This window comes from Pleurodeles waltl, chromosome 2_1 (assembly GCF_031143425.1).
Source record: "Pleurodeles waltl isolate 20211129_DDA chromosome 2_1, aPleWal1.hap1.20221129, whole genome shotgun sequence".
NCBI lineage: Eukaryota > Metazoa > Chordata > Amphibia > Caudata > Salamandridae > Pleurodeles > Pleurodeles waltl.
The window spans coordinates 895,720,934-895,738,595 of record NC_090438.1 but is presented as its reverse complement, the minus strand read 5'-3'; the positions used below and the strand labels follow the sequence as shown (position 1 = coordinate 895,738,595).

Sequence of the window (17,662 nt, the reverse complement as noted above, 5' to 3'; positions counted from 1 at the left end):
GGCAGATCACGCGCAACAAAAACACATTTAAAAGAACTTCTACAGTGAGTGCACAATGCAACAGTACAGCTTCGTACAACTGGGACTGAAAATGGCAGGCACCGTTGTATTTGCAAAACGATTGACACTGTTGATCACTAATTTCAAAATATAGTTTAAAATGGGGGATGCCAACTAGAGTAGATGGCTGTAAGGAAGGAAATCCCCTTGTGGAAATAGAAGAAGGGCTGCTAATACAACAAATGGTAAAGGATAACTGCTGTCCTTTTTCCACAGACCACTGTGGCAATAACAAAAACAAGCATTTTCAATGCAACAGGTCTCGCATTTGTTTCGAGTTAGAGCTATTAGCGTTGTAAAGCAAAAAAAACACAGCGCGATCGCGCTATGTAAAATGCAGCGCTATCGCGCTGCGTGGAAAATAAACAGATAAAGTAGTCCGGACTACAGGCTGAAAACATAGAGCCTCGTATGTTTTTAGTACTTTACCGGTGCTGTGTAGGTGGGCTAAACACTGGAAAAGGCATGACGTATGCATGCCTTTCACAAATGAAAGCAAGCGGATTTTAAGAGGCAAGCCAACGAACCAATGTAAGTGACTGACGTGGCATGGGCGTGGTTTAAAGCCCAAAGAGAGATAACAGAATGGCCGGAGCGCTTTGCGCTCGCCCATAAAAAGGTCAGTGCTGCATCTAACTGAAGCAGGTGGATTCGGAATTGCATTAGGGGTGCAATTAAGCGCCGGAGGGCTTGGGGGCTCACTATCTTTGCCTGTACCTTCGAAGCCACCAGGACCTGCTAGCCCTGAAGGTGATCCACCCTCTCTTTTACTTTAAATTTGCCTTTTATAGAGGATGTTACTAACGTTTTGGTAATTCTGCCCTTAATTAGCAATGTACCATAAAATAGTGGTAACTTCCTCCTTGGCTATAGGAGGGAGCCAGGGTTTGCATTGCTCCAGTTGTTTTTCAATACTTTTGGGTAACTTTACATCTCACACGTTGACTTCTGGAGGTCTTGCGTGACAAATATTGCCCCTAGCATCGACCAGAGAAACCTGGCACCTTTTGGAACACGGTAGGGGGGAGGGGTTGGGTGGGCAACAGCAGGGGGTGCTTCTGGCCCCTGAAGCTGAGAGGCCCATGGAGCAAAAAAGGGTGTATTGGGTCCAGAAGGTTGCATGTAGGGACAGTTGCTGGGTATCAACCCAAGAATACGGCCGTTTGAGGGCTTTATGGACATTCAAGCGTGATGGCAAGGTTGTCATCTTAGCCAAGGATCATGAAAATGAGTTAGACCTGTCAAGGCAATACCTGAAATCGATTTTGGGTTGGAGCAATGCTGAGCTCAATTTTTTTCTGCCCCATGTAAATATATTGCTTATGAAATTATTGAAAGGATTAGTCAACCATTATAACAATCTTAGATTCTTTTGTCAGTACAGAAGAGGCTCTCCAAATTCGGGAGAGGCGTATCTTATGGCAGAGAAGGTTGAGCACCAACAAGTTAAGTTACGTGCCCCCCAGGCCAGCGAGGGGGTTGGGGGCAGGGCCATGTCTATTTCACCCGGAAAGGGAATCAGCGGGCCGAGGGCCGTCACCTTTAAAAGAGCCAGCTCAGCATGGAGTGGGTCTCTATTTCCCGCTCCGGGCCGCAGCCTCTTCATGCTGCCGAAGGACTGGCACAAAGCCTGCCCACTCACAGGGATATGCTGACGGCCCCTGATTTCTGCCCTTCGGGGCCACACGACTGAGTGCTTGTTTTCTTCCCCTCCCACCATCCCAAGAGCAGGTGGCACAGGGAGTGCTAGATCACTATGAAGGTTAAGGGCACGGTAACTTGGATTGTGCTGTACTGACATTTTCCTTTCAGGGGTGTGAAATCCAGACTGTCATATGTAGTGTGGCTGGTTTGCATTTATGCTTCGTGTTTTTCTTCCAGATGAACAGCCAACATGTCATGTTATTGTTAGATTGCCGTATTTTATGCAGGATGAATAGTGAGGTCATGATTGCGAGGACTCTCTGGGTGCCCTGAGGCATCCTTTATAGAGCATAACAACAGCTCAAACATCAGCGTCACTGGAACCCCAAAGCACTGCTCACAGCAAGTCAGTTGCAGTGGCGTGGGGACTTGTGTCGGTCACGTGCAGGCAGTCCTTACTTGTCAACCACCCACGCAGAAACAGCTAGCATGAGGTAGCAAAGGCCCTTTGGGAGGTGAAGAAGTTGGGTTCAGGGGGTGTCCTAGGTAGGTATCATAGGGGCAGCTAGGCCCCCCTGCACAACAACTCCCATAGCCGAAGTGTGATGGTGGGCACTCCCCATAAGGAGGTTTCCACCCTCTGGACGGGGGTGAAAAGGGAAACATCACAGAGCCAGTCATGATCTCACTCAAGGACTGTTTAGTGTTTTTTGGCTGCACAGGAACGAACTACCTATAGTTAAGTGACTCCAATGTATTCGAGGCACTGTTAAGGTTAGGTTTTCACTTGTAATGAATAAGTAAATATGAAATGTGGTTACTATGCAAGTTATGTGAATTTAATAAAAAGAATTCTGTGTGTAATTAACAAATGTCCCGACCAAAAGTGGTCTCAGGCTAAGTCATTGATGGGTGGGGCAAAGCCAATAGTGGGTGGGTAATTGTTATCCTGGGAACATCGGTGCTTCTCTGGCCATATAAAGCTTTAACAGGTATAATGTGGCTGTGAAAATAAACCAATGTTTTTGAAAATAAAATGTGACCCATATTTTCCAAAATGTTTGTGTTGTGTACTTTTTGAGGAGAGCTGAACAGGGCATGGCTTGCTGGCCCACAGCCTACTCCAACAAGTGGAAGAGGGCTGTCCTATAATACTTCCATGGTTTGGTGAGGTTACTGACTTTTTCCTTGCACCCTATGTAAACACATATGGTTGTGCAGAAGCACCATAATAGCTAGATCTCTGGATGCTAAAGAGGGCCATATGATGGGGAGTCAGCATTAACATAAAAGAAACCGACCCGTAAGGGTTGCTTTGAATGAATAAAGTTCTCTCTTTCCTAGGAAGATGCTCTTCCATATATGCGGTTCGGTACAGACTTACTGTTGACCTTGGTATTTGTGGTTTATCAAGTCATGTAACCGAGATATTCAACTTAGCCAGTCTAGCGGAGGCTCCGCTGCGGTATGAGGTATTTGGTTAAACACACATTTGCTTACAACTCTTGGTAGAATGACTGGCTGAAAGGAGTCCAGAAAAACACAAATAAAACAAAGCAAAACTACAAAAAATTAACAGTACAAGTAAATATAAGATACCTCTTCAGGTGCCAAAATTCTGACGCAGCCCTTTTTCAGTGAGAAGTTTTAAAGCAAAATAAAACAGAAAATATGTTCAAGGGTACAGTGCAAATGACATACCTTGTTTTTTCACTTTTGGCTAAACGTATTTTCTATTAAATAACAAGTTTTTACTTTTTTCGGATGCAATGTTTTTTCCATGTTGACATAGCACTGAGTATAAATTAAGGGATTCGCAGAATTCCGTTCCATTACTGAAGTGGACTATTTAACTAAGTACCATCCATATTGTGCACACGTTATTCCCTTCTCAATTTGTCAATATACTACTGTTGTACACACAAGCATGTGTAAAAATAACATTAAAATGTACCACAGAAATAAATAAAGGTTTGTGCACATAGCCAGTCAGTTTCCATTTCTTCTTTCAAAAAGATATCCTGTGTGAAAAACGATGCTGAATTTCAACAAGCCTTTTTGAAACGTCTAATGATTCATGGTGTACAGTGACTAGGAAGCATTCCTATAGTGCGTTACGTAAACCGGGCAGGGCAATAAATAACACCGTAGTGTATAATCCGAAATACCTTTAACAATTAATTCTGCATAGTTCGATACTCCAACGCCGACATCCGTGTGAATCATGCAGCGATATTTGCCAGCGTCTCTCTTGGTGGTGTTCACCAAGCTAAATGTCGCGATAAATCGACGTGAGCTTGACACCTTGATCTCCTTAAGTGGTGCATCCCGCCCATGGATACCCTAAGTAATGGAAATACATAAAAAGCCAATTATTGAGAGGCCTTTGAACAACATCATTAAATAAACACAACGCAAAACATAAAGGTAAGGAATGAAAACCATACAGAGGAAAAATTGAGCTTATGGAAGCAATACATGGCGACAATCCTTAGTGCACTTTCTAGTGGACTATTTACAAAGTTTCATATTGGATCCAGTTGCAGCTTGTGGGTTTTAGAGTTGACATGTAATGGAGCTTGCTGCGTCCATGGCACACCTATTGTATTCTATACATACTCTAAGGCAATGGTTCCTAACCTGTGGTCCTGGGACCCCTGGGATCAGTGAAGTCTCTTCAGGGGATCCGCGACTGCTTAGAAAATTAAATAAACGTAACAGATTAGGTCCCCAGCTTTAAGTAACGACTCAGTGGGGGGGGGGTCCTTGGACTCCAATAATGATTCAGTGGAGGTCCCCGGGTTCCAGTAATGATAAAGTTGGGGTCCAGCAGAAGTCAAAAATTTGGGAACCACTGCTCTAGGGGGTTTAGTTCAGTCTCTTTCAGCCATCCCTCAGTCATTAGCTTGAAACATTGTCAATTTCATCTTGGATCAGCCTACAGGAGCATTTTTGTTTTACAGTCTATGTAATTACCTTTTGAGTGTATCCTTCTGTCTTAGTTGAAATGTATGTAGGACTATATTACAACTGAAAAGTACACTCTGTCATTTGATGCACACTGGTCAAACAGTTCAGAAGTTATAAGGGGGCAAGTGGGTATGGTTTCAAAACTCCTTTCCACTTGCCTTTAAAATGGGAATTTCCATAGGAGATTTTTCTCCATACACAACTCCAAAACCATTTAAGAGATGGACAACAGATAGTCCTTTCAGCCATTTGGTACCTTTTCTTGGTTTTGTTTTGAAGATATAATGCAAAATATGAGTATCCACTGCACATGTTACGCTATTCAAGCAACTGCTATATTTCTAAAAGTACACAAATACCGAACGGGCATGCATGGACAAATACAATGCTAAAGAAAATAAAAATGAAAGCAGCAGGAATCAGAAACCAGATGCTCCTTTATTTACCAGAGAGCACATTAGCCAGCCCACTTATGAATCTCTCTCAACAGCCTGTTTGACAGAACACAAATATATATTTAAAAAAATGTCTTTGCACCGAAGCCCCCCCATATCTAGAAAATAATAGGGGCACAAGTGACAGCCATTCCACCCCACCATACTCAATGATGAGGGTTTAGGTCGAGTTAAGACAGTTGTCTCCCTACTTTATCCTAAGGGCTGGGGATGGTATCCACACCCTCCTGCCTTGCTCAAGAGTGGGTGGCACTATAAAAATTGATTTGAGGCAGCTTTCAGCTACTCCAGTGTGTGTCTGCCTCACGGCGCTACTGTGCGGGAGTTGGTAAAACATTTAATTCAAACCAACTGTGAGGGAGTAAACAGCCATTGACACCAAGCACTGCCAGGTTCAGGGGAGGGCCATGAACAACCATCCTCAACTTGCCTCAAAGTGTCACACAGAGGGGCTATAAGTGGGGTGAAAAACACACAAAAAGGCCACACGGAACAGCAGCGCATGGGCAGCAGAGAGAAGCATGGGAAAATAGACTGGTTGAAAGGGGCCAGAGGCACTTAGATAGAAGCCAGGGGATATACAGAGCATCTGCAGAGAGCAGGGCCAGAGAAAAGCTTCAAGAACAAATGCAGGGTGGCACCCAGAGGGGCTCCTGAGTGAAGTGATAATTTACACTGGGGCTGCACAACTGTTGCGGTCACACACACACACACAGTGGCTGACTAGCACACAGGAGCTGCAGTTTGGATGATGTATACATAGGGCCTGCATAGTGACATGGGTACAAAGTGGAGTTGCAGAGCAGAAAGGCTGCACATAGAGGGAAAGTATGTGACAAAGCAGCTGCAGGAGGTTGAAGGGGCACAGAGGAGGCACAGGACAAGCAGGTGACTGTGGGTGTGGAGGGAGAGGTGGCAAGGCACAAGGAAGGGAAGCTGAGACAGATCATGGGGGCCCACAGGTGATGCATGTCGGCATCAAATAGCAACCCACTCCGAATCACACAGAAACACATCACTGATCATACACGAGAACAACCATCATTATATGTCCACACAACAATCATTAAATAAAAATACAAGAAACAGTCCTTAACCACCTAATGAACGTCCATAAAAAATGTAGAGTTGCATTGGAGTTACACTTCCAACACTAGCATCACTACAAAACCCCAAAGGTCATGAAATTGGCAAGTTCTCATTGTGTTGCAAATATGCAGTACTTAGTCAACCTTACTTCCAACTCCCAGCATAAACACTTCACAATGTCGAACAACTTTTGAAACACCAAGTAACCCACTATAAAATATGGATTAGAAATTACATCATATAACACTCTTCATCATACACACATGCAACATCATACAACAACAATGTGCCCATCTTCACGTAGCAATGCAAGCACCAGTGCATGCCCACAGCCCCCATCATACAGCCACAGGCAAGTTCTGCATTAACACAACTATCATGTCCATTTGACCACCATGAAATGCCCCACAGCCACCATCACCCACTGTCTTACCTACATCATACATTCAAACACCCACAACAGTACACACACATACACTATCATACACCTATCATCCTATGGCAACATCCTAGCTATCATGGACCCACACTACTACATTCAACATTACTGTACACAGGCATTGCAACAACATACACTGTCACACATTTTTTACACACTAATAAACATATTCAACAACTGTCTCAAGCACATCTCATTTCAATCCTTTTATGAAATAACGGGGATGGGTTTGAGATTAAGCATGGCTTGAATGGGCACAGGGTGAAGGCAGCACCTTAACTAATCGATTTCATGGCTTTTTACCCAGTTCTCAGGTATCCGTGGACCTGAACCTGCCACCATCAAGAGAAAGCCAGAAAGGAAACGGCTAAAACAAATTTGGGATCCAATTGTGAACTAACTGGCAGTCACTAGGCAATTGTATTGGATATTGTAATACACATTTTAGTCCAGCTGTGTATTCTAGCAGGTGTTCAAAATGTGCTCAAACCCATTTTTCTTTGTCTTTTGTGATTTCTCCTCCGATATTTCTCCTTTCTGCTGATAATTTTTTGTGCGTATACAAATCTAATTGGACCTCATTTGTGTCATTTCGAGAATCTGATAGAAAATAATATCGTTGCACCATCTCTCTTTGTATCATCTTGTGTAAAATAAAAAGATCAAATATACTAAAGGATACAAGCACTGGCTATGTTGTCATAGGTATGCTGACTGAATATTTAGTGCCTTGGCCTATGAGAACTAAGTTAAGCCACTGAATAATTAACATGCCGCACCTTTGGTGGAGCTGTATTGTGTGCTGCTACTGCCAAATATGTAGTAAAGTTTCTGATAACTAATGCTCTCCTCAGATTAAACGCGTTTTTAAGTTTTAACACAAATATTAGTATTGCTTCCTTCCGCAGAAAGACTGATAGTAAACACTCGTTTGAAGTAATGAACCACGGATGTTAGATCGATGTTGCGGGCAAGGCTACCTACTTAGGCCTGGCAGGTGGAAGAGACAGCAACATATTGCCCAATACATCAAGGTGACAATATAAAGCACCGCAATCAAGCATCTGTCAGGGACAGGTAAGGGGAGGATGTCACGGAGAGGACTGAGACGCCTGGGAGGTGGAAGGCAGTTGTTAATTTGAGGCCTTCAGCTTAGCTCTATCGTTCATGAAGCCTGAAGTTTCTGATGTGGGCTTCAGTCATCGGAGAGCCTCCCAGTTGTCAAGTACTGAGCTTCAATGTATGAGGGTCCTGTAATCTCCATCGCTGCAGGCCCACGAAAAAAAGATCGTGTATCTTAATTGGATATTTTCGATTCAACTGGGCCTTGAAAAGGCCAAAAAGTTAATTCAGGTTTCATGACTGCCAGTGTTTGATATCTGCTTTAGTTTAATTACAATGGTAATCATTGTCGATTTTTAGATGTACTAGTTTTTCAGACAGCCAAACGCCACTGATATTTGTATTTGAAATGATGCAAAATTAACATTTGACAGTAAGGATGCTGCACAGAGTTTAAGATATATTTTAACAGGCACATTTTGCTCGGCTGCTGCAATTAAATGTGGGAACATGGAATACTGAGGCAGCGTAATCCTGAAGGCATCTCCGGCCTTTTCAATACATTGAAAGCCACTCCCTGCCCCTTCAGCTCACTCTTGCAGCTTTCTCCCACTGTGACGCGTTTTCGTTTTTCTCTTCCTCCGTCTTTACCATATGTGTCTTTTGCTCACAGCAAATGCTTGAGGCAGAAGAATAAGTGCCGCCCCACAAAAATAAGTTCTGGTGCTCAGCACCAGAAACAACAAGCACAAATTAAGCACTGTTTTGCATACAGCTGGAGGGATCAGTAAATCAGGACATAAGGTTTGAGTCAAAGGCTTTTGTACTAAGTTGTGTTTCTGGAAATGCATTACTGTAGGACAATTGTCTTCATGCCATCTTAGACTACATTTGCCATGTGGATCACTTGCACACAGTCACCAAGCTTTTCTTGAGTCACATGCTTAGGGCATAGTTTCTGGAGTGGGGGGAACAGAAGAGTGCCACTGTGCTGAACACTGGGTACTAAGGTGTTTCACCTCTGCCTTTCATGGCCAGAGCTGCTTTGAGTGGTAGTAGACAACAATTCTGTGGGTGGGCAGCCTCTTCCCTACAGCTTAACAGCTTGCTCATCTAGGATGGAACAAGCTGTCTGATGGGTCTCGGAGCTAGATTTTAGACAAAGATAAATTTCACAGAAGAAGAAGTCTGAAGACTTCACTCTCGTTTGCAAAGGGTGAGGTTTCATACATTTGCTGGCAATGTTTAAATTTTGCAGATCAATAGCCCTTCGGTATGTTCTCAGGGATGCGAACATCAAATGGTATAAAGGTTTTTTTTTGGATCACAAGTCATCCTATCAAAGATCCCAAGACAAGTAGTAGCTCCAAGATCACTCATCTACTCAACAAAAAACAAAGCTATGCAAGTTCCTTCTCCTTCCATTAAAGTTCCATGTTTTGGATTATGTGACAGTTCCATCTCACAACAAATCGTAGCTCCCAAACACTTCAGGAAAAATGTAGAGGCATATGTGTTTAAATTATCATTGAATATCAAGTATAAGTCATCATCTGAGGTGGCAGCATCTTTGTCTTTCTGCTGCTTATTGCTAGCGAACTTGCACTTGGCTTAGTTCTTTCTTGCGCCAAGATGATCCCCAGACGCTGCTGGAAAACAAGTTCAATCTGGACCTTCAACGACAAGAGGTGAAGCTACACAAACTGCAGCCTATTCATCTGACGTAATATTCCACTATGGAAAACATAATGGGACAGACGCCCTGATACCTTCAATGTGGTCTTAGCATAACCTGCTAGGGGTTGGTATGTCCCTCTAACTAGAAAATGAATGTATAGAAGGAAATGGAGAACAGAGGTGGATCTGGACTTGGAAGTGGATCCTTGCTTTTCACCTGCCTGTGACCCATGCTACAACTGCATGGGTTTATTGGATTTCTGTGCATGGCTTAATAGCGGTTTTCACTATACCTCAAGCAAACATTCCAGGGCAAAGTGATGCTAGGGGCAAGCAGCCGAGTCAAACAAACTGTGCACTTGAAGGGAAGTGAATACACAAGTATGACTCCTGAGACAAATGTGCACATCAGTATAGTGCTCTTAAAGCACTTTTAACGAGTGATCTGCTAGCTAAATCTTTTTATTTCTTTGCAAAACTACAACTAGAATTGTTATACATTTTAGAAGATCTATACTTGATTGATGCCATAGAAGTTGTTATTCCTGCTTTGAAAACAAAATAGACAGGAAAAATCTTGCCCTCAACAAGAGACAATATTCCCTAACCAACAGACCGCTCAAACAGGAGGGATCTCAGCACGCCCCAAATGGAATGTTTTCATGCTGACCTATCCAGAAAACCTTGCAGGTTTGATTTGTTAAACTCAAATCGTCTGCTTATTGGAAGACGCCATCCATCTTGGCATATTTAGGATAGTTTATATAGCAATCTATTATTACTTTAACAAGGTTGAATGTAAGACCATCATTCTCAGAAATATTGCACGTAATTCCACTTTACAAAAATTTCATTCCAGTGGGTGTACATTTTCTATTATTAACTCCAATGTGGCAATATTTCTGTAAACAAGTATTTTTGGCTATTAGAAAATCTCAGGTATGGCAGACGATATTCTGTCTATGAATAGCAGAACATGAGTAGATCCACCAAAATAAGGAGGGTTGACAAGGCAAGGAAGGGAGAGGGGTATAGGAAATCACTTAATGAAACTGATGCGGTGTTAATTTCAGGACCGCAGCTTGATGAATGTATTGAGCGGGATGGCTACCACAGTGAATGTATAATTAGATCATTCTAAAGATCCAGCAGAGAATGATTAAAGCAGTGGAATGTTAAGACGCGTCAAAAGGTTTTTAATGCCATTATATTGATTACATTTGTAGCATTCACATTGCCGGCAGGAATCCTCACCACTCTGCCTCAGCCTGGCCCAAACAGGACAATAACATTTCCCCTTTTCAGCTTCTGTTGGCGGCCTCATTAGCTGATTGGAATATACTTACCATGGGACCCGTATGGCGCAGAAAAGCACTCCTCTTCTCAGCACACTGGTGCGTGGAGGTCTGAGATAAGAGCCATTCCACACGTCCAGGTGCTTGTAGAGCCACCTCAATCATTCAAATGGCAAAATCAGCTCTAGGAAACAATTTTGCTAGGGTATTAAATTATTTGACTTAAACTGCAGCAATGGTTTAAACAAAGTAATCTGAGGCAACCTTAATAGGCGACCCCAGTTGTGCAAGCATGGGCATATGAAAGGGGCTCTCGTGCACGCTGTGATATTGATAAGAAGCACTTACTCCACCAAACGGAGATTTAAAGAGGACTGCACCCATGGACGTCGATTCACCAAAATGCCAGGGGTAGCAGAAGTTACATCACACGCCATTTCACCTTCATTTTCAATAACACACACATGTTCACACATACACACACATTCACTCACAGACGTACTCTCTTTTACATAAGCACACTCACCCGTAAACATGCATTTCAATGTGTTTTCTCTACTTAACTCAGCTACCAAGAAAGGACATATTCCAGCTAACTGTGCTCCATTTTTTAATAACACTAATAGTGAACAATATATGAATCACTATTAATGTAATAAAAAAACGGATCGAAAACAAGTAAGTGGTGTCCGTAAGGGCGAGGTGCCCCTGTGTTCCAGGCACTCATTTTGCCACCTCTGAGGCCCGGGGCCGCAGCTGCGACCCCTGACGACGTCCATGACTGCTCCAAGTTCTCCCAGAGGGACCCGCGTGCCGAGGAATACCGCCGATGCCTGCGGAATGATTCACTCACTGGGAGCAAAGTGCCGGAAGCCTCAATTTCTTACAATTACTCCGCCCACTACCGCTAAAGCAGCACTGAAAAGCGTAATATGTATTTTTGTTGGCGACAAACAACTGCTCCTTTGGCGTTTGTCCACTGTAAAAAGGAGGTAATAAGTCTAATTCAAAGAACATCACCCTGCTCCGTGCTCACACTGGAAGTAAATTGTTCACTTAAAATGACTATAATTTGTGCCCAAGTAAATCCCACCAAGTTCCATTTCGGCGGAGTAGCCAGCCTGTTCAATCCCTTTATGAAGGCAAACTGCACTGTCAGGCACGTTCATTAAATCTTGTGGATGCCATAGTTCAGGCATGAGGCGCAATGCAGCAGTGTACCTAAGACAGTTATTCAACGATGTGCTAATAATGTGCCTTGTTGGGGGGGGGGGGGGGGTGCCAAACTCCAAGATAAAAAAGAAAAAGACGGAAAAACTTAATAACCGATAATTGCTAATTTTACATTATGTTGGATTTTTGCAGCTCCAGCATGACACCGAATGTGAATGAGCATTGGCAAAGCCAACAGTCTCGCCTATGTGAGTGTTATTGGCTTTGCCAATGTCTTTTAGCCATCTTGTACAGCATTGTGGCTGCTGTACAGCATGGCTGAAAGTTATGAAAAAAGAGCTGTGCTGCATTGTTTCGCTATGAAACTAGCGCTATGACACTGACAAAGCCAATAGCTCTCACGTAGGCAAGACTATTGATTTGCCAATGCTTGTTTTTTATTGCTGGCTTGGTGGGAGCTGGGGAGCAACACGGGGGGGGGGGGGGGGGAGGGGAGATGGAGGCAGCAAAATAATGGAGGGGTGGAAAGGCAAAATAACGGTTAATGGGTAGACATATGAAAATATTGTGTTGCTGGCCCTACATCCAATTTTTGACCTTTATTATTTGTTGAAGACAAATCAAGTCGCTTGAGCATAGTTCCAATAGTGCAAAAAGATTTTTTTTTTGTGCGGTACTTTCATCTCTTCACTTAACCCAAATGGATAGTAAATTCCATCTTCCACCACTGCGTCCCATAAATCTTGGGGAAAATTGCACTGGTCTGGAGCGTTTGACAGCTATTTGTCATTTATCTGGATTTTACTTTTTAGTGTGTGTTGTTATGAAGGAACCAAATCGCTTCTTAGATCAAATCAAATTGCGGAAATGCCAAGCTCCAAGTTTACAGTGTGCATAATTGCTGTAATCTTTGTCCTACTTGTTGGTTGAGCTGGGGAGCAGTACGCCACTAAGTCTGACTGTTAAGTGCTAAACTCGCGGACAGTTCTTGCTTCACAGCAAAAAGCACTTCACATTCTGAGATATTGGAGTCTAGTAGATAAAATTTAGGAAAAACGCTCTGAGAGGGCGTGGCGTGGCATAGCGCCTTATTTTTTTGTTTACAACACGAAGGGAGAAAGGGTGAGGAGGGATGGGCAAGGACAACAGAGGATAGGGGGTAAGTATGTGCTGGGGGCAGCACAGACAACAGAAGGCAACAACAAGCACAACAACAGAGGGCGGGTGGCAGCAAGCAAAATGAGGGAGCGAGGGAATCAGAGGGGGCTGCTGAAAATTCACATACTGGTACAGTGGTCAAGCCCAGATTTCGTTTTGCACCATCGTTTACCAACAAACAACATCCACAACTGATGGAAATTAGGCAGTTTTAGAGCTGCTGTGCAGAGCTAGGCGTGGCTGTTAGTGGCAGGCCTGCTGCTGCGATCTGATTTGTACTCCGATTTACAGCTCCTGATTGACTTCATGAGCCCCAGGGAGTGCATTGAAGGCACCAAGGCCAGCAATAACTGAATATCGAAATACTCCAGTGAAGTCACAGGGCTGCTTACCCAAGAAGATACACGTTAGGAAATAAAAGGGCGATGACATGGCAAGTCATGGCGCTTCCTTTCTTTTTTTGTTTTTTAATTATGGAGGAAGGTTGTCTCAGTAGGCAACACGGAGGGAGGTAAGGGGCAACTCCCACAACAGAGGGTGGGAGAGAGGGCCTGGGGGTAAAAGAGACAAAAGAAGGTTGGAGGGAGGGTCTGGGGTAAAGACAACAGGGAAATCAACAAAGGACAGGTGGGTGAGACCAAGAAACATGATGGAGGGCCATGGAGGGGGGAGAAGTACACAAGGCGGCCTGCTGAAAACGCTGCACTCTAGTTGACTGCTTAGCCCAAAGAAAAAAAGTACTAACTAAAAAAAATGGGCAGTGGAAGGACACAAGTAATGCAGCCATGATCCAGGGGAGACACAAACGCACGAATAGGATGGGAGATTATGCCAGCTGACCTATAAGAAGTAAATAAATGAGAGTGACAATTAAACCAACTAATGGTAAGCAGTGGGCAGTCTCTAAGCCCACTGATAGAAAACAAAGTCTTGAAGGGACAGCACATGCGCTATCTAGGCAAGACCTACAAATATGTTTTATAAGAGACCTACACACACTTTTTTTCACTCCTCTCCCCAGCTGCTATGCTTCCGCATTTGAATGCCACTCAGCCTGTCTCTCCCTTTCACGTACTAGGTCTGTCATATTTTCTCTCAAATCTTCAAGCAGATGACTAACAAACCCACTGAGCTAACTACTCAAAACAGCCGTAACAACACTCTTGGTGCTATCGCCCCTCAGATCAAAAGGACAGTAGCCCAGACAGCCACATCAAATGATAAACGGTACCACAATCTTGCTGACATCTAGGGAAAATGTTGGTAACTTGAGCCTCGCTCGAGGAAATCCTGCCTTTTTGCATACAAAAGCAATAACAGCTCTGTCATAAATATACATGTTCTGTTGCTTTTCCTCTGCATTGCCCTGACCTTTCTCTTAGCGTTTCGAAGGCTAAGTTGGTATTAAAAATAACTTCCCCTATCACCTAACCTCATGCCTTCCTAGCCTTGGAAACAAACTTAGAAACAACTTGCTCTCTCATGCTCTACTTCATGTCCCTTACTGGAAAAGCCAGTTCCGAGCCTGCAGGTTGTTTCCACTCTCACCCCTATCGTTTTTGTACATCTCCCTACAGTTCCAAATGGTCACATGATCGGATCATGCTCCACCTACGGTTGATACTGGGAGCCAAAGTGAGAGAGCAGAAGGAAAGATGGCGACTGAATGATGGGAACTCCAAGATGGAGAAGTAGTGGTGGAACTCTGCATGGACTCACCCCTATATTTAGAGAAACAAGGCCCCCGTAAGCCTCACTGATTACACTCTGGGAAGCCTACAAGGGAGGCGTCTTGGATAAAGCACAAAACATTATGGTCGGAAGAAAAAAGGTAAAGGGGAGAAAGTGATGAAACTCAAATGTCAGATTGGGAAGGCTGAAACAGTGCACATACACAGGTGACAAAGCTGAAAGGTGCTGCTTGCAGGCAGAGCCTACCATGCACTAACTCACAACATAGCAAGAAAACAATTCCTAGCAAGCAGTGGAAGCTATACGAAGTGGGGGACAAGACTGGTCGACTGCTGGCCTAGCTGAGCAGAAGAGAGCAGGATGGATGAGCGAGCTCATTCGGAAAGCTCGATCCCAGGTTGATGAGAACTCCTAGATTGCGGAGGCCTTATCTCAGTACTACCAGGACTTGTATGCAGTAAGGTGGTTCAGTACTGAGGGGGACATTATGGCCTTCCTTGAGGAGATGCCCCTACCAACCCTGGAGCCAGAGGACAGGCACTGTTTGGAACAGGAAATCTCTCTTGCCAAAGTTTTGAGGCAGTGGGGCTAATGCAGCCAGGAAAATCCCCGTGTCCCAATGGAAAACGAGTGGAATTTTACTAAAAAATCCTAACGGATCTTGGGACCTCACTTCTAGGCCATGTTCAATGAGTCCTGGGAAACAGCTGCTTTGTCACCGGAACTATGACAAGCAACAACTGTGGTGAAGACATCTGAGGAAAGTCAGGGAGAATATAATCTAGACCCCTCCCAACTTTTCAAATATGTGCAGGTAGAGTATATATTGAAAGCAGAGTCCATAGAGTGGAAGGCCCTGTGCCATAGTAGCCACATTGAAAATAGAATATTACTTAAGATGACGACTAGTAATGTGGTCTTCTATACAAATGTCACACTTCTAAATAACAGAACTGCTAACTTGTGCATGCTCTTAGAGTTCAATGGGAGACTGATGTGGGCAATATGGAAGACAGACTGGGAGGCGGCGCTGATGCACACGCGTGAGGTAGCAATCAAAGCAACCCTGGGGCTCATTCAACTCAAATTTCTATATAGGGCCTACTACAGTAGAATTAGGCTCTTAAAGTTGGGCAGATCTCAGTCTCCATGTTGCCAGAGATGAAGGGCTATAGTGGGTTCAATGTTCCACACAATCTGGGAGTGCCCTGAGATACAGACATTTTGGGGAGAAGTAATCTCGAAACTTGCTGCAATCCTGGAAGTCACGCATCCAGACACTCCAAAGTTTGTTGTACTGGGGATACCAAATGATGTAGCCCTCCCAAGAAAAAACTGCTTTTCTGCTCCATGGGATTTATCCTGGCAAAAAGAGATATAGCCAGGGTATGAGGAGCTCAATGCTCCCTATTAAGGACTGGTGGGGGTACTGGGCATGACCTTCTGTGTGGCGTCAGAAAGGGTGGTGTACGATAGAAGGGGTTGTCCTCTGAAATTTTGGAAGATATGGGATTCAGGGAGAAAGTTTTACAACATGTACCGTTGGGTACCTTTAGCCCCCTGAATCACCACCGGAGATGAGAAACTCTAGTGTTATTGATTTAGTCACAAAAGGACAGGGCCATCGACTGCTCCTCTGAACATTGAACCATAGCAAATGGTATTGGAACAACTTGGAATGATTTGTGGTCTTGCTGTCTGTAAGTCATGCCCTGCCTAGCCCTGCCCTGCTAAGGGAAATGTATCATGACGTTGTATGTTGTGTGTCATTATGTAAAACAATAAACATTTTGCAAATGGCCACATAACCACTCATTACCAATGACAGTCTTAGTTTTATTTCATGACACTTTCTACAATGTGGTGTTTTTCCAGTTATTAGCAATGGTCGGAGATGGAATTGAGTGCATGCTTTTTTCTTTATTTGCAACCTATCATTCTACCAAATCACTCTGACGTCTCTCTTCTTTTCACAAAGTCTTTTAGCTGATCCTAAGGAATGCCTGCCTATACAGACAGCCCTCAGAGGGGTACATCGGTAGAAAGAACAATACGAACGCAACGGAATAGAAGACAATGTAACCCAAATCAAGGAATTTGGAACACAATGAAATGGATCACTGGAAGGTTGGATGCACCAACCCCTAAACACAAATTAAGAGAGTGGTGCAAACACAAGCCAAAAGTGAAAACCCACCAATCACAATTAGACAGGTTAGTGGCAAAAACAAACCACATTTTGGAGGCTTATGCCAAAGAGTTGCAAGGCTAACGCCAGTTTGTGTCTCCTCCCATTACGAAACAGCCTGTGCAAAGTAGAAGACAACACTGAAATGCACGTGCAAAAACAAATTAAAACCCACTGAAAACATCACACAGGCTTAGAGAAAGGTTGCAAGGCATGAACCCAGAGCCCCTGGTATTGGTGAAATCGATTCCGAATACAAAACAGCATGTACCGAGAGACACAAAGCAGCAAGAAGCCAAGGAGTATGCCAACCTCATAACAAAACAAAAGAACACATTCTTCTTCTGCACCTATACTGGTCTATGGTGGGTGTATCAGATTTTAACATTTACATTCAAGTACAATCTAACAACAGCAGGAAAGTATAGAGGTTGTTGATGCAATTCATACCCTGACAAGTATTTAAGAAAAATGTGTTCCTGTGGTATTTATAAAACCACCGCCTAAAAAGCTTCTAAATAAAGTAATCTTTCTATAAGTAAAGGCTTGAATACTTGTCAGATTGTAAAATAATGGAAGACATAATTACCCTTGTGATCTCCTGTTGGGCATAGCACACATATCAACATTAGTGCTGACTTGGAGTGCATGAATAATTCAAGGGATCCCGTTTAATGAGATCATTACTTTTGAAACTCACAGGAAAGGTTAGATTTTCTACCGTTACAAGTAAACAACTGATTAAACAAACCTAAATCAA

General features: G+C 43.5%; 1 protein-coding gene across 14 annotated transcripts in view; it reads right to left on the bottom strand.

Annotated features, from left to right (window-relative positions):
* PTPRM (protein tyrosine phosphatase receptor type M) overlaps positions 1 to 17,662 on the bottom strand; it is a 1,480,454-nt gene that overhangs the window by 944,245 nt on the left and 518,547 nt on the right. For all 14 annotated transcript variants that reach the window (XM_069218824.1, XM_069218808.1, XM_069218810.1 and 11 more), the window contains exon 6: positions 3,873 to 4,047. In XM_069218824.1, the coding sequence (XP_069074925.1) occupies positions 3,873 to 4,047 (175 nt within the window). The remainder of the gene's footprint in view (positions 1 to 3,872; positions 4,048 to 17,662) is intronic.